Source organism: Rhinatrema bivittatum, chromosome 3 (genome assembly GCF_901001135.1).
Source record: "Rhinatrema bivittatum chromosome 3, aRhiBiv1.1, whole genome shotgun sequence".
Lineage (NCBI taxonomy): Eukaryota > Metazoa > Chordata > Amphibia > Gymnophiona > Rhinatrematidae > Rhinatrema > Rhinatrema bivittatum.
Genome location: NC_042617.1, coordinates 577,751,651 through 577,769,839, shown reverse-complemented (window position 1 = coordinate 577,769,839; position 18,189 = coordinate 577,751,651). Strand labels below are relative to the sequence as shown.

Below are 18,189 nucleotides of genomic sequence, written 5' to 3'. Positions count from 1 at the left end.
TCTTTGAAGTACGGGAAACTCCACACATACCTCCCACATTGTTCTTGTAAGTATTGTACAGCTCTTTTACTCGTCGGTAGCGGAAAGCCAGCTTCCTCATCCAGTCAACCCCTCCTCTTACCCCGGTTGGCAAGCAGAGGTTGGCACTGCTTGCCGCTGCATGGAATCCGTCAGTTGCAAAACTGTACGTACTTGAGAGACAGAGGCAGACACAAATGAGCAAATGAAGGCTTAATGCTGAGCTGAACGGTCCAGTTCATAGAGTACATAAGCTGCCCTTACCTCAAGTCCTGCCCGTTATCATCTGAGGAAACATCGTCTATGTGAACCTGATCACATTCCTGTGAAAAGACATCAAGTTTTGAAAACTGTTACCGCCTTCTTATCTCTCTGACATGAACAGGGTAGCAAAAGACTTTTGAAAATGGTGTTCTAGCTTGAACATGAGTGTTTTCCGAGGCAAGAATGTAGGCTTCTCTGTTTAATCAGTGAACCAGAAGATGGCAGTGTCTCCCTAGATTCAGAGTAATAGCTACCGTAACTGTTCCTATTTCTGTTTTCTTTCTACACTCAGACTCTTACAAACGTAAGGCAAAAAAAGCAGGGCTGTGTCCTTGGGGGGGCAATAGAGGTGATTGTCCTAGGCCCTGTGCTGCCATGGATAGCTCCATCTCCAGCACTATCATTTCTGCATTACGGGGCCCCACTGCAGTTGATTTGCCCTAGGCCCTGCACTTTCCTAAGGTCAGCCCTGGGAAGAAGTAGCTAGGGGTCAACATAGGAGTGTTGCATTACTTGCTCCTTTGGTGTGACCTTCTGAAGGCTTTCCCATTCTGTCTGAGGATGAGGAATAAGGCTGCATAAATTACGTCCATCTCAAGCTCCAGTTCTTCTTGCATTTTACAATCTTGGAGAGATTTTGCAATCTGATGCGGGTTAGAAGCAGCACGTCAACTAACAGAACTTCTTTATAACATAAATCCACGTGTAGAATTTATTCTTGCTAGCAAAGTGCGATATTAGCAGTTTTGCAAGATTGCAACAAACAGGGGACACACCAGTTCAGCCAACTGAAATTTATGTAAAAGTATGCACGTAATTCAGATATTTTTACATGCACTGAACTCCTGTTGATTTTATAACCACTATTTACATGCATAAAACTGAGGCCTAGATTTATCATTTTGCTATAGTTATAAGCAAGCCTAATGCCCGGGGCGTGGCTAGGCAAATTTTCCATTTATTTCAATGCATAGTTATTTCAATGCATATTATTTTACTATTATCTCAATTTGCTGTACTGGCTGAAAAAGTTTTTATTGCATTTTGTCATGAGAGAGAGAGAAAGAGAGGCTAGATAGAGAGCACAGTGTAAAAATCTACTTTTCTTTCAATGCTCAGTGCTCTAAATGATACCCAGTCTTCACAGGTATCTACTGTGCTGTTTGTACCTATGACAGTGTATCTAAAACTGGCCCCCAAGCCTTCCCTACCCTCGATTCCTCACCCCGAGTTTTAAGGCCACACTATTATAGATCTATAACTAGGAAGGTGACCGGACTTTGCTACATTCAGTCTCTCTCTCTCCAACCTATGTACTAAATGCTGAAGAATTTCACCAAAATGAGCTGTACACTGCAAGCTTTTTATTGTGGGTTAGATTTGCAGCATTTTTCTTGGGATAAAGTCCCTGTGAAAATCTTGGACTTTTATCTCAAGAAAACAGAAACTTCCTGAGGTGCAGTATCACTAAAGGGCTGAATTGCCTGGTTTCTCAGCTTATTAGTGATTTTACATACGTTTTGCAAAGGAGTTTGCAAGAGGAAAACAGCATGCTCAAAAAGGGCATAGAGCACCCTAGTTGCATTTGCAAATGGAAGATTAGCTTAGCAGTGAGAGCAGCTGGCTATGAACCAGGAAAGCCAGGGTTCAAATCCTGCTGATAGTCCTTGTAACATTTCACGCTCCACTGCTTCAGGTACAAACTGAAGGGTCTACTTCCTAAGCTGTGAAAAGGGGAAAACACTGCTGAATTCACAAAGCAGCAGCAATCGTTCCACAGTTGTAAAATACCATCTGCAACAATACAGCAGCAAAAATACTCTCAGGATTAGCTCATGATGGCACTCTCACATCCCAGGGCTGCCATCATGCACCCAAACAAATTCAAATACACCACTGATCACTGATAGGGGCAATGGTATGACATCTGCCAGCTAGCTCCATTTTGAAAATGGTGGTACCGGGTCCAGAGCCTTGGACCGTGCTCCAGGCTCCACTGGACCACCAGTGCTAGTTAGGAAAGGGCTGGGGGAGTTTGGGTTAGGTTGTGTATGTGTGTGGGAGGGTTAGAGGACCAGGGGAGGTGACAGAGCCCGCACCGGGGACCTCAGACTTTAAAAACATTTTTTTTTAACTTTGTCCATCTCAAGGGGCAGCAGGGGTTGGGTGGGCCAAGGGCTCTCTCGAGACCCCTGGTGCTTTTGGAATACTTGAGGGGGATTATTCGTACCACTCAGGCCCTTTAAATGACAGAACTGGGATGTGTATTAGTTACAGCTCTTGAACTATAGCTAACTTTATATCAAATAATGTGGCCTGTGAATTTTGAGGCATGCAAATCCGCTCACTCCCATTCCCATGCTGAGCCAGTTTTTTGGGAGCGAGATAGCACACTGTTTTTGAAAAACCGCACATTATCTCCATTAAGGCATTTATCATGCGTTAAAGACCTAATACGGCCTCGGTAAATGACTTCCTTAGATTATAAGACCTCTGAGGATAGGGAAATATCTGTTTAGAAGTGACTGACCAGTCACAAAAAGCAGAATATAAATCGAAACTTAAATGAATCTGTCTGCAATTGGGTACATCCGCCTCTGCGATATCAGGATATATCAGAGAGATTCTACAGGGTCTGCCGTCCAATAGATCTTTGGAGATGGCAGTGTTGTTGGCAGGACTGGAGAAAAGTCGACATTATCCCTCCTTAAAAAGGTACTAACAGGAAGGAGGCGGAAAATGACAGACGAGTCAGTTTGACTTTGATGGTGGGAAAGCTAATGGAGATTCTTCTGAATGAGATAAAAGTGTAGCATGGGAGTCCAGCACCTTCTGGAATCCCAGGCAGCAAGTTTCTACCAGAGGAAAACTGGGACAGAGAAATCTCTTCCATTTCTTTGATTGAGTGTGACCAGAGGATCAGATCGGGGCAGACACTGGTTGTGGTGTATTTGAATTTCAAACAAAGCTTTCGATACTGCCCCACATTAAGTGGCTGATAGATGAATTGACCAGAGAGTGGTGGAGATGCGACCCCCCATCCACTACCTCTCGGCATTCCCGAGGAGCAGTAAGGGAACCAGGGGGGATTACCCTCCTGTGAACCCCTTCTTTCTCTGAGTGAAAAGGGTAGGGTCCACAAATCACTGATGGGTCCAGTGTGTGCTGCTGGAGTGACATTCTTTTCTCTAGACTAATACTTTGATTTGGGTTTGTTTGACTCGGTTCACAAATAGTGTTTTCTTGCTTGTGATGTTTTTCCAGATTGACCCCCCCCCCCCCAGCGCATGTGGTATCAGTTCCTTGTGTCAGACTGCGGCACCCTATCGCCCTGAGAACTTGTAGAGGGTCCTCATGGGCACAAAGGCCTGAAGGATCAGGGGAAAACCGCTCCTAGAAATATGCAAAATGAAGGCAGAATATGTTTTCACTCCAGTAATGAGAGAGATAGTAGAACATTAGGTCTTCCATTTTCATAAAAATGCAAACATTAAATGGGCAAAAACATGGAGTCCACCAGATACATTTTTACCCCTAATACATCACACAGGCTCGGATTTCAACACATTAATATCTACATACCAGACACAAACATCAGTTTAACAAAATGCACGGATGTCTAGTTCCAGGAGACTTGCACATAATGGCAAATCACTTATTTTCATTTTCATAACAGGCGCTTGTTTTGAAAGATCTCACTGCAAATTAATATTTTCTGAAACAATTAACATTCCCTTTTAATACTTATTAGTATATTTTAGGATCCTCGCTAATTCACAATAAATAACTGTTACATAACAGATTAATGTGGTCAACAGTCTTACCTCTAAATCATTGAAAAATAAATGCGTATCAGCAAGGTTAAAAATCATTTCTTCCATTCGAAGTCCAAGGGTTACTGCCATTGGTGGATCCTTCAAAACAATTTCAAAATATATATATTTTTTAATTTATACTTTATTAATTTTCTTCAATGACAATATCATATAAAGAATTAAGAAATATGTAAAACAACAATAATCACAAATTAAATAATCAGTATAACCATATTCAATCATATTTGTTTACAATTTACATAATCGGGGGAATAAGGTAACTATTATACATAAATATTGATTAATAATTCCATTATCCTTATCATAATGGAAATCACTAACCATTCATATATCAGGAGGAAGAAACAATTTGCTATTTTTGTCCTTCCATCTCAAAACCTAACTTTGTGATTTATTTAACAAAAAAGTCTCTAAATGGACAGGATCCACAAAACGGAATTTCTTCCCTTGGTATGTTATATTACACACACAAGGGAATTTAAGAAAAAATGTTGCACCAATTCCCACCACTCGATTTTTCAATGAGAGTAAATACTTCCTCCTTGCCTGTGTGGTCCGGGCAACGTCTGGAAAAATTTGGATCTTATGTCCGATTTCAAAATAATTTGGGGTTATCACTTTGTTATTAAATGATATTGCAGTGTTTCTCTTTAGAACCCCAGAAAGACAGCCCCTGTTTCAACCTTTACTACGAGTACAATAGTATGTCCTTTGAAATGGGATGACTAGAACTGCACACAGTAGTCCAGAGGTGGGCATGCAATGGATTTTTTATAATGGCTTTGGAGTGAATTTGCATAAAAGTATTATATATATTGTACCAATTTTCAAAAGCCTATTTACATGCGTAAAACCTTTTGAAAATTCTGTGAAATTTCATGCATAAACACAGTAATTTTCAAAAGCTGATTTACATGCCTAAATCCTTTTAAAAGTTGCCTCCATACTGTTTTCTGATTGTCCTTTATTGTCTAATATTTAATTTCCAGAGAGGTAGCCGTATTAGTCTGAAGTTGCAAAAAATGACACATAGTCTAACAGACTAAGGGCCTGATGCATCAAGACATTTTCTCATAGATACCGAATGGAAGAAAAGTCGTAGTGGATCAGGCAGTAATTGAGCATAAACATTCAAGGACAACAGTCTACTTCCTGAGGGGCATTCGATGAAATGGACTTGAAAGCTTTTGCCTTAGTCTATCTGTGAGGTGCCACTATCCTTCGTAGTATTTTAACATTATAATAGCTCTTTTTAGAAACTGATTTTTTATTAACCTTATATTTTTTTTTTTTACTGTTCCTGCATAATTGAATATTTGTAGAGCACTATCCACAATGTAATATCTACTTTTTGAGTAGTAACAACCATTAATGTGCATGAGATGTTAGGATGTTTTATTCTCATGTGCATTAATCTGCCCTTATCTGTGCTGAAGCTTATTTGTCACTTTAACACCCATCCACTCAACTTTCTGAGATCCATTAGTAGCTCTTCGCTATCAGTCTGAGGTTTGATTATCTGCAGGAATATTGTATTATCTGCAAACATTTCCGCATCACTGTTTACTCCCTTTTCCAGATTCTTTATTTATAAATTCATCTGTGCTGTTCCAGCACTGATTCTTGTGGGATACCACTGCCTACATTCCTCTGCTGTGAAATGTAACCTTCTGGTTTTATCCTTTATTTTCCATCTTTCAACCAATTCCTGATCCATGAAAATATTTTCCTTTTTATCCCATGATAACTTAGATGCGATAAGATCCTTAAGTATATTTTATTATTGGTTAGGGGTATGCCTTTCTACAGCCAAAATCTTGGAACTCAATACATGTTAGAATATAATAAACTGCTAGTCTGGAATCAGTCCCACCACCTCTAAAATGCTTAGTTATATTAGCCTTTTGCAAGAAGTAATGAGGACCATCACAGATAAAAACCCATCTTATTGGCTCAGTGCTCACAGCTTGGGTCCATAGATTATAGTCATAGGTTCTAAATTTGACTGTTTATGTGTTTTTTTAAATGAGCATATAAAAAAGTACTTAGTCAGATTACGGGTCTCGTAACTGACTATGCATCAGCTAAATACATTTTATGATTATAATTTGTGTGCCCAAGCTGTGAGCATCGAGCCAATAAGCTGGGTTTTTATCTATGATGGTCCTTATTAGATCTTGAAGAAGTCTAACATAACTAAGCATTTTAGAAGTGGTGGGATTGATTCTAGACTAGCAGTTTATTATATTTTAAAGTGCGTGAGTTTCAGGTTCGCAATATTCTTTTCCTATTTGGACTTTACCTTAGCTTGTTGGTATACAGATTATAACAAAACATAATACATCATAAATCATAATACATCAATAAATCATGAAGTTCATCAATACACAAATATATCAATAAATCAATTAAAATACATAATAAATAAATAACATCAGCATAAAAATATTTAAATGTACGATACACATAAAACTATCAATTAAAAATATACAGTACATCCCAAATTTATAATGCACCCGTCCTCCCAAGTCTCTTCACTCAGAATTTGCTTGGCGCAAATGCTCCCTACAATTCCTAAACGATAACACAATCACATGCTATTTAAGCCTTTCAATCCCCTTATAAACCGTATCAGGCTAAAACACATTCCACATAGCGCCATAAAACATACCCCAGGAGCTCCTAATTAGCTTCCTAAGAAGCTCCCCAAGGAATGACTCCTCTTTGGGTCACCCCCTCAGAGGTGTCCTGTCGCTGCAGAAGTCTGCCTTTTATGGATGGCCTGAGATTACATCAGTGGGAGGGGTAGAGTGAGTCCCTGGCATCAGCTCAGCCTGGCAGTGTCTAGAGGCGCATGAAGGCTACCATCTGCAGGCAGATGACTATGGTGGCAAGTTCCTCTCCTCCAGGCAGCAATTTGCTCCACAATGTCTTCTCCCTTCTCATGGAAGGCTGCTTTTTACAGATGGCTTGTGAGGGGTGGAGTCTGGGCTTCTTAATATTCTGCTCATTCATACCCTCTCTGAACATATGTTGTGCTCCTTTGTACCAGCTCCATCAAATCGTTTCAATTTTTAATTTCTTTTTAATTTACTCAGCACAAAAAATTCCCCAAAGTTCTTTGTCTCCATTTTCAACCCTTTTCCCGAAAACTCATGATCTTTTCCAGAGCCATTTCCTGATTTATTTCCAGATTTTTCTATTTTTTGGTCTTTAAAAGTTGCTTTTCTAAAGCGCACACTCTTCCTTCTTCAGTTCCTTGATCAATGGGACCTTCTGGGTTCAGGGTGCCATGATAATATCCACCATAACTGTTCTCCCAGCCAAAAACACCCAACATGCATTCCCAGGGGCAGTGAGGACTGGACAGTGCATCCTGATGAAGGGATCTTATTTAAAAAATCCACATATAGAATTATTAGCTGAATCTCCCTTCTCCATGTGCTTGCTCACATCCTCATCACCTTTCCAGTCATCCTGCCCAGAAATAAGCATCAGGAGCTTAACTTTCAAAGTTGTCTGCAGTACACAATTTGCATGTGTAAGCAGACGTGGAGAGATTTAGGAAATTATTTTTTCAACTGTATCACAAGTGCTGCACAGTTTATAAAATACTGTGTATTTCTGCCCTAAAAGTATGCACATATGTTATAGTAAATGCATATTTTGCAATGTCAGAAAATGCTTACTTTCTCTACCTATTTTATGAAAGTATATGCATCTGTATTTTAGGCGTGTAAAAATAAATCACATGTCCACCTAATAACCCTGATTAAAAAAAAACTAAAGACATGGTTTTTCAAACAAGCCTATCCATAACCATTTAAACTGTAACGTTATATTCTTCATTCTATATATTGTGTTCCACATATTTATTTTGTATATTCTATTATGATAACATATATCATTAATCTGTTCCTCTTACTGTTGTGTTTCCATATATTTATACCGTCACTTAACTGTTCTTCTCTCCAAACTCTCTTTAACCTCCAAGTTCCAGTAACCCCGTTCATTGTAACTTACCTCTTCCCTTAACTCTTATCAGTAGCTCTCTAGCTATGATCACTGTTAATGTTAATTCCCCATGTTTGATGTAAACCGACGTGCTATGACATGTGTCATGAATATCGGTATAGAAAAGAATTAAATAAATAAATAAATTCCCTAAGTCAACTTGATTAATAGCTGTTAATGGACTTCTCCTCCAAGAACTTATCCAAACCTTTTTCAAACCCAGCTACACTAATTGCACTAACCACATCCTCTGGCAACAAATTCCAGAGCTTTATTGTGCATTGAGTGAAAAAGAATTTTCTCCGATTAGTCTTAAATGTGCCCCATGCTAACTTCATGGAGTGCCCCCTAGTCCTACTATTATCTGAAAGTGTAAATAACCGATTCACATCTACTCATAAGAACATGCCATACTGACGCAGCATCCTGTTTCCAACAGTGGCCAATCCAGGCCACAAGAACCTGGCAAGTACCCAAACACTAAGTCTATTCCATGTAACCATTGCTAATGTCAGTGGCTATTCTCTAAGTGAACTTAATAGCAGTTAATGGACTTTTCCTCCAAGAACTTATCCAATCCTTTTTTAAACCCAGCTACACTAACTGCACTAACCACATCCTCTGGCAACAAATTCCAGAGTTTAATTGTGCGTTGAGTAAAAAAGAACTTTCTTCTGTTAATTTTCAAAACGTATAAATCCACATGCACAAAGTTACTCCTGCCCTTGGTGGGTCTATGCCAAAGCGTTTTTATGTACATAAATCTGGCTAAAATCTGTGGGTAAAAATTATTCTCTAAAATCAAACACCATGGCGTAATACAAAATACAAACACACCAGCAAAATATTAACACTGCATAGAACTATAAGAGATATAAACATCATAATACAAGAAACACCATAGTCATATCCAGATACAGATAATCATATTAAACGTTTGCATACCTCCTTGCAACAGTTAGACCACGTCTCTTGGAACAAATATTAGTAAGCACGACTAAAACCGCGTAAAAGGGGAATTGGATTCAGATACAACCAATGCTGGGCCCCGACTTTTATGGTCTGCAGTACTGATACAGAAATTAGGGAAAAAGGGCAGAATGTCGGTATATAAAAATCCGAAATAAATAAATAAATAAATAAATAACTGCTTCTACGGACAAGGCCAAGAGCAAAGTACATTCAAGCAGATTTGTCTGAATGATCAGGAAGGCTGCTCACCACATAAAAATATTACTAGCAGTAATTTTGTTATGGGTTTGACAGTTGCTTTATTTTGATTGTAATTATTATTACCCTTAACGTAAGGCTCGGGGGTAATTGGCTTTTTAAAAATAAATAAATACATAAATAAATAAAGGGGATGGAAAAGCTTCCTTATGGAGAAAAGCTAAACAGATTAGGGCTCTTTAGCTTGGAAGAGAGATAAGTGAGAAGGGAAATGACTGAAATTTATAAAATCATGAGTGGGGTGGAACAGGTAAACAGGGAACAGGATGCTGGCCTTGATGGACCCTTGGTCTGACCCAGTATGGTATGTTCTTATGTTCTTACTCTTTCAAACAACACTAGGACTAGGGGGCACTCCATGAAACTAGTAAGGCTGTATCTCAAAGGAGACAGAGACAGGATGGAGGCCGTCCAGAGAAGGGCGACCAAAATGGTGGCTGGTCTCCATTGAATGCCTTATGAGGAGAGGTTGAAGAACCTAAATATGTACACCCTGGAGGAGAGGAGGAGCAGGGGTGATAGTTAGATAGTTAGATTGTTAGATTGGTTTCCCTCAAATCTTTCTACAATGTTTCCGTTATATCTAGTTAACATGATACCCTTTTTATTGTTCGTTGTCTGTATCAAGTTCTTTACCTGTATCAAGTTGTTATACTGTAAACCGGAGAGAAGGCAGATTGCTATTCTTCGGTATATAAAAGAATTTAAATAAATAAATAAATAAGATACAGACCTTCAGATACTTGAAAGGTTTTAATGATCCATGGTCGTCAACAAACCTTTTCCATTGGAAACAATTTAGTAGAACTATGGGTCACGATTTGAAACTCCAGGGAGGAAGACTTAGAACCAATGTCAGGAGGTATTTCTTCACCGAGAGGGTGGTGGATGCCTGGAATGCCCTTCCAGAGGAAGTGGTGAAGACTAAAACTGTGAAGGATTTCAAAGGGGCGTGGGATAAACACTGTGGATCCCTAAAGGCTAGAGGATGGGAATAAATACAAAAGCTAAACCGGCACAAAGCAGCAGTTACTACCTTTAAGAGAAACATGGGGGTAACCTGCACGGAGTGGCAGTTACTACCCTTAAGGGAAACATGGGGGTAACCCCTATGTTTAGCTGTATACTCCTTAGAAGCCTGCAGGAGTAATTAGGTGGAAAACAAAACAGAGCGTGCTCAGTTTAGCATGGTCAAGCTATTTAGCTTCAGCTCTGGAAATAAAAAAGTCTCATGTTAACACCAAGTCCTAGCAGGCATTACATAAGAACGTAAGATATGCCATACTGGGTCAGACCATGGGGTTCATCAAGCCCAGTATCCTGTTTCCAACAGGATACTGGGCTTGATGTACCTGGCAAGTACCTGGCAAGATCCCAAACATTAGATACCAAACATTAGTACCTGGCAAGATCCCAAACATTAGATAGATCACAAGCTACTATTACTTATTAATTACCATCATATCAGTTTATGGATTTATCCTATAGGAAATTATCCAAACCTTTTTTAAACCCAATTACACTAACTGCTGTAACCATTTCCTCAGGCGATGAATTTGAGCTTAACTATGTGCTGAGTGAAAAATAATTTTCTTTGATTTGTTTTAAATGAGCTACTTGCTAACTTCATGGAGTGCCCCCCTGGTCCTTTTATAATCTGAGAGCATAAATAACCGATTTACATTAACTTGTTCAAGTCCTTTCATGATTTTGTAGACTTCTATCATATCCCCCTCAGTCTTCTTCAAACTGAACAGCCCTAACTTCTTCAGCCTTTCCTCATAGGGAAACCATTCCATGCCCCTTATCATTTTGGTCACCTTTCTCTGCACTTTCTTCAGTGCAGCTATATCCTTTTTGAGATGTGGCGACCAGAACTGCACACAGAATTCAAGGTGCGGTCTTACCATGGAGAGATACAGAGGCATTATGATATTCTCTGTTTTATTTCCCATTCCCTTCCTAATAATTCCTAACATTGTTTGCTTTTTTGATCACCACAGCATACTGGGCCGACGATTTCAATGATTTATCCACTTTGACGCCTAGATCTCTTTCCTGGGTGGTAACTCCTAAGATAGAACCTAACATTGTATAACTTCAGCAAGGGTTATTTTTCCCTGTATGCATCACCTTGCCCTTGTCCACGTTAAATTTCATCTGCTATTTGGAAGCCCAGTCTTCCAGACTTGCAAGATCCTCCTGCATCCATTTATCGAGCTCAAGCTAAGTTGTGTGGAGAGTGACCATACCATAATATTTAGTGTAAACTCAATATGTTGCCTATCCTAGTTATACAATGCAAAGTCCAAAAATCCTCATGCCCATATCAGACAATACTTTAGAATTCTCAAATCCGAGGGTTCACAGAAAATATATCTAGTATTGTCAAACAATTAAATACGTGCAAGAAAAAGGAGGGCATATTTCAAGCACCAAGAAAAACAACCCAATGGCATACATAGACAGACATTTCTTTCATCTTTAAATACTCAGATTCTATATGCATAGAAAAGAACCTGTTTATAACAATGAGAAAGGGCACAGAATTGAACTACGGACCTGCTCAAAAGGAAAAGTCACCAAGAAAATAGATCTACTAATTTCCTCCACAGCACATCTTTCTAATAACCCAATAAGGTCTAAACCACATGGTTTTTCCCCTTGCACAATTTCCTATGAGAAGGCAGATGGTCGACTCTGCTGGTAGGAGGAATCACATCTTTTGGAATTTTAAGGATCTCTGTGAAATACTTGTTAAACATATTCAGCAGAGGCAAGGTGTCAGGACTTGTAGGTATAAAACTTGCAAATTCAAATGCCTCACTTGATTTTCCAGCAGTTCCAGTTTAAGGTGAATAATGAAAAAGTCTTGTTAAGACTAGATAACTTTTTGGAAGAGAACAATATTTTAAATACATAACAATATGGATTCTAGAAGGGGAACAGCATGGAAACGCTTCATATCTTTTACAGACTCTGCTTTGCAATTTACATGGCGGAGGGGCTGCTGTTTTGAGACTTTTAGATATATGAACTGCCTTCAATACGATCAATTACTCCATTTTGTTAGATTGACCGTGCAACTTTGGAACAGGTGCTGGTGTTTTGCATTAATTAGAACCTTTTTTGCAAAATCTCAAATTAGAGCTGGTGAGTGAAAAGCTTTATGGACATTTTTAGCAGCTGGAATCATTTGTCCTTTTTAATATTTATCTATAACGGTTGTGAATCCTTGTGAAATCCTCTGGTGTACAACTTAGAATCCATGCAGATGACATTCAACTGCTTTTCCCAGTTGGAGGCTTTATGGCTTCTGCTCATGGGGGCGGATTTTAAAAGGCGCGCGAATAGCCTACTTTTGTTTGCGCTCCAGGCGCAAACAAAAGTACGCTGGATTTTAGTAGATAAGCGCGGAGCCGCGCGTATCTACTAAAAAACCTGGATCGGCGTGCGCAAGGCTATCATTTTGTATAGCCGGCGCGCACCGAGCCGCGCAGCCTACCCCCGTTCCCTCCGAGGCCGCTCCGAAATCGGAGCGGCCTCGGAGGGAATCCTCTAACACCCTCCCCTCACCTTCCCCTCCCTTTCTCTACCTAACCCACCCGCCCGGCCCTGTCTACACCCCCCCCTTACCTTTGTTGGGGGATTTACGCCTCCCGGAGGGAGGCGTAAATCCCCGCGCGCCAGCGGGCCTCCTGCGCGCCGGGCCGCGACCTGGGGGCGGGTACGGAGGGCGCGGCCACGCCCCCGGACCGCAGCCACGCCCCCGAAACGCTGCGACGACCGGGCCCGCCCCCGACACGCCCCCCTCGGAGAACCCCGGGACTTACGCGAGTCCCGGGGCTCTGCGCGCGCCGGGAGGCCTATGTAAAATAGGCTTCCCGGCGCGCAGGGCCCTGCTCGCATAAATCCGCCCGGTTTTGGGCGGATTTACGCGAGCAGGGCTCTGAAATCCGCCCCATGATGTGCTTGCTTCTTCCTGTACTCAGGAAGTAAATAACTGGTTGCAACAGAACAAACTTGTCCTAAACATTTTAGAAACAGAAGGTCTCTGGCTTAGTTGGGCAGAACTGTTGCAAACCTTGTCTACCATGCAAGTAATCGGCATCCCTATTTTATTTTCCACTGAAGTTTGAGGCTTAGGAGTTGTAATAGACACTCATCTGATTTTAAAATCTCCTATTAGAATCACTTTGAAAGCTGTTTTTGATAAGTTTAGACTGATCCAGCAACTTAAATATATTTTATCTACAGAAGGCTTTCGCGTCTTAGTTCAAACTTTTATTTTGATTTTTACTGATTATTGTAACAACCTTTTTGTTGGGCTTCCTAAATATCAGCTGTAGATACTGCAGATATAACAAAATGCCACAGATATAACAAAATGCCACAGATCGGATAGACTCTTACTCTATCTCAAGAGAGCATATCTCTCCGAAATTACTGCAGCTACATTGGTTACCGATAATGTAGAGAGTAAATTGTAAGACAATTATGTTAACTTTCAAAGTTCTCAGGCTTGAAACACCTTAGTAGTTTACTGATTTGTTAATTCACTACATCCCAATGTGCACATTCTACTCAGCTGATGATAAAAGATGCCCACCTGCAGTATGAAAATTATTGCGACCGTCGCTGCTCGACGTCTCCACTCCGCCCTCCTCACCTCTTTAGCGACTCCCTCTTGCTCAAGTGGAAGGTTGGCTGCCGCGGCGTCTCTCTGCCGTCTTCCTCTGGTGTCCCTGGAGCGGCTTGACGCTGTAATCCGCCATGATTCACAAGGGCCTAAGGGCGCGCACGCGGCACGGTCCCGACTGATGTACCAGCAGTGGCGCAAACCTCAGGGGCGTTCCCCTGAGATGACATCATCTGCCACCGGCCCAAGGATCCACCAACAACTACCTCAAACACCAATAGATTGCTAACTCCATGGATCCGGCATAACTCAGTGCTCTGCAGGCCATACTAGGCCTGGCCCAGCGCATTGTGGAGCAGCAAGACGCCTTGGAGAAACTTACTTCAGCGTTTCATCAGCTACACACACAGAACATTCAAGGCACAGCTTCCAACCAAGAAGGTCAGTTACAGGAGGTAACTTTAAAACTGCTGTACCATTAGCGGCTCCTATCCGCTTTTCCGGTGAAATTCAGATGGCCCGGGGCTTCTTAAACCAGTGCTGCATGCACTTTACCTTACAGCCATCTTTATTTCCAATGGCTCTTTCCAAGACCACCTACATCCTTTCATACCTGGATGATAGGGCTTTGTCTTGGGCATCTACCTTGTGGGAGCACAAGGACCCCATTTTGCAGGACATAGAAGGATTTATGGACTTGTTTAAATCTGTTTTCAACGACCCTGCTCGTACTGCTGTAGCTGGTTCTGCTTTGGTGGAATTGAAGCAAGGCAGCAGATCATTGGCTGAATTTGCTATCGAGTTCAAAACTCTTGCGGCAGAACTTCTCTGGGACCCCAAATGTCTCAAGACACTCTTTTGCAGAGGCCTGGATACCCGTTTAATTCACGAGCTGGCTGCTTGCGAAACATCTGACTCGCTGGACGAATTAGTAGCCTTAGCCACTCGGATTGATCACTGGCTCCGGGACAAGGTGAAGGAACTCCGGCCTAAGGTGCTACCTGGGTTGAAACAGGCTAGTGCCATTTCTGCACCTCGGATGGTTCCAGTAATTCTTGCTGCTGAGAAGGATGAACCGATGCAACTTGGTCATGGACATTTAACTTCCAAAGAGAGAAGACTTCGGAAGAAGCGCGGTCTTTGCACGTACTGTGGTCAGCCCGGCCATAATGTATCTACATGCTCCATTCATCCAGAGAACGGATGGGCCTAAGTCCTGCAGGAGGACTGTTCTTAGGCCATACCGCCCTCCCCGTGATCCCCTGTTCCCAGGACTGGACTGATACAATGGTTACATTAGCCTAGAACATCAGTCTGGGCAATTACAGGCTTCTAATGCAACCAAGATTGATTTATGTTTTCATTTTAAAATGTTTATATTCTGCCTATATCGAAAGACATTCATCTACAGTAAGAACACAAAGCACTGAAAAAGAGGCCTTCTCTTCCAGTTTCTTGGACTCACGGACTGGTCACGGTTCAGACTCTTGCCCCAATGTACCCAGAGGCAGAAGGCAACTTCAATCTCAGACATCTAGTGGAAGACGTGAGGAGTCCCTCCATCAAGCTGGAAGATCCACTACTGGATTATCATCTTTTGAAGTGGTCTATGGACATTCCCCAACATCGCTACTTCCACTGAAGCTCAGTGACGTCCCGACAGCTCATCCACTGCTGCTGATATTCATAACGCCTTCCATGTTTCATCTGAAACTACTCATACTCAGCAAATTTTCTTCCAAACCTCAAATCTACCTGTCAACAATGCAGAAGACGACTTAGAATTCAAAGTCAAAGAGGTCCTAGATGTTCGTAAGAGAGGCAATACTTTTGAATACCTTCTGAAGTGGGAAGATTTTGGTCCCGAAGAAAACTCTTGGGAGCCTCAGCCAATATCCTGGACAAAGAGATGCTTCGTTAGTTCCACCTCGCGCATCCTTCAAAACCCAAGCCTGGTTCCCGAAGAGGAAATCAATCTTTGAAGGGGGGTAATGTTGCAACTGTCGCTGCTTGACATCTCCCACTCCGCCCTCCTCAACTCTTTGGTGACTCCCTCTTGCTCAAATGGAAGGTTGGCTGCCGCGGCGTCTCTCTGCCGTCTTCCACCGGTGTCCCTGGAGCGGCTCGACGCTGCGATCTGCCATGATTCACAAGGGCCTAAGGGCGTGCGTGCGGCCCCGACTGATGTACGAGCAGCAGTGGCGCGAACCTCAGGGGCGTTCCCCTGATATGACGTGATCAGTGCCAGATATATAAGGTCTTAGAAATCGCTAACTAATCGAGTTAGCAAGGATTACACTACCTAAGCTACTCTGCCTCCTCGGACTTACCAGGGGTACCTGCTCCTCGGGGGCCTCGCTCTCTCTTTGTTTTTCAGGTCACAGTCAGAAACCGGCACGCGCTCCTCGAGGGCCCATGTTCCTGGACTGGTTGCTGAATACTCATTCTGCCTGAAGTCATCGCTGCCTTCTATACCAGTGAGTTATCTTCTCTCGCTCAAAGCTTTCCCTGGAACCAGGTACTCGCTCCGCGAGGGCCTAACCTATTCAACACCTGATTTTAACTTACTGAGTTTGATGATGTTATTCTATTAGAAATAATGAGTTCATTCATATGGATTTGTTCCATCTAGTTTGTTTTAATGAGCTTATTATGTTTTGCCTCTTTTTCAGTGCTTTGGGTTCTTACTGTAGATCAATGTCTGTCGATATAGGCAGAATATAAACATTTTAATATGAATACATAAATCAATCTTGATTGCATTAGAAGCCTGTAATTGCCCAGACTGATGCTCTAGGCTAATGTAACCATTGTATCAGTCCAGTCCTGGGAACAGGGGATCACGGGGAGGCTCATGGCAAGAGCAGGCTCCATGACCTCCTGGGCTTACTGCACAAGAGGGAAAGAAGCCTCTTTCAAGGCCCTTTCTCTGCTCATCGGCCCAGCCTAAGTAAAAAAACAAAACACCATTCACACACTGGGACTATTGCTCAACAATAAAACTCTTTACTGGCATAGATGGCAGGTAATGCAAAGTCCAAAAGAAGTGAAAAAAAAGTCCAAAACTGCACAAAATTTAAATGTCACTTTCAGCAGCAATTCACCTGCCTTCCTAAACAAGTCAGCTCTTGGGATTAAGCCTCAGATCTTCCCAACTCCTGCTTTGAAGACAACTCTATTCTGTTATCTCTCAGCAGCTTCTCCCACTCTAATGAGCTTCTGGCAGACTCCTCTTTCAACCAGAATCTCCTTAGGACTCCCACCACCAAAATCCCGCCTTAGTGAACACTTCACTAAAGAACCTCTCCCAAGTCCATTGAGGAATTTCATACACCTCAGCTTCCTGACTACTTCTGCTCTTCAGATTTCTCAGGATCCTCTCTGTTAAAACCCATGAATTTCTCCTTCCTGGAAGTACTGGTAACCCCAACCTTGGACCCAAATCCCCTTTTCTGGATAGGAATTCTTTTCCAGACACTCCTCAGTGGTGAGAAGGTCCAACTCCTGGTACTTTCCCTGTGAAAGGAAAAACCCAATGGCACCTCTTTGTGGAGAGTGGGCACCCTCAGTCTCTGGTTTGCAGATTGGCTCCCACTCCAACTACAATCTCTTGGGGCTCCTCAGATACTCCCCGCTGCATCATATAGGTGCAGGAGTTCTATCCAACTGGGGTGTCACACCTCCTTACTTACACTGACCTTCATAACAGATCCAAACTACAGGGCTCTTACACTAATAAGGGGCAGATTTGAGGGTCCCTCTCACTAACTTGCCAGTATACTCTTCCAAAAATACCTGCTGATGATCCTACAATATCTTGGGAACATTTAGATATGGACCACTGTAAGTAGGTTAAAGTGATAGAACTCCACTGTTGAATGGTGGTTTTATGACTACAGTCTTCCACTCCTGAGTATCTCCAGCTGTCTGGCAGGCTGCAAATACAGAAGTGACTAGAAAACCTAGTGGAAATGCAGGTGCTCACATTGTCCAGTCTGTCTGAGGCTACACAGGGGACCTAGGAGGCAACGACCATACTAGGATTGCTGACCATTTAGCTTATGACAGAGCTTTGTGCTTAGGCATGGGAAAGGTAGGAGGACCCTTGAGGGAACTAATATTGATATTTGAGTTTTAGAAAGAAGATCAAAGGGTTATTGTTTTTCTAGGCCTTTGAGCAAGAACCTT

General features: G+C 41.9%; 1 protein-coding gene across 4 annotated transcripts in view; it reads right to left on the bottom strand.

Annotated features, from left to right (window-relative positions):
* LOC115088384 (eyes absent homolog 4) overlaps positions 1–18,189 on the bottom strand; it is a 193,984-nt gene that overhangs the window by 26,485 nt on the left and 149,310 nt on the right. For all 4 annotated transcript variants that reach the window (XM_029596600.1, XM_029596599.1, XM_029596601.1 and 1 more), the window contains exons 9-11: positions 4,107–4,196; positions 283–341; positions 31–191 (exon numbers count right to left, since the gene is read on the bottom strand). In XM_029596600.1, coding sequence (XP_029452460.1) covers positions 31–191; positions 283–341; positions 4,107–4,196 — 310 coding nt within the window. The remainder of the gene's footprint in view (positions 1–30; positions 192–282; positions 342–4,106; positions 4,197–18,189) is intronic.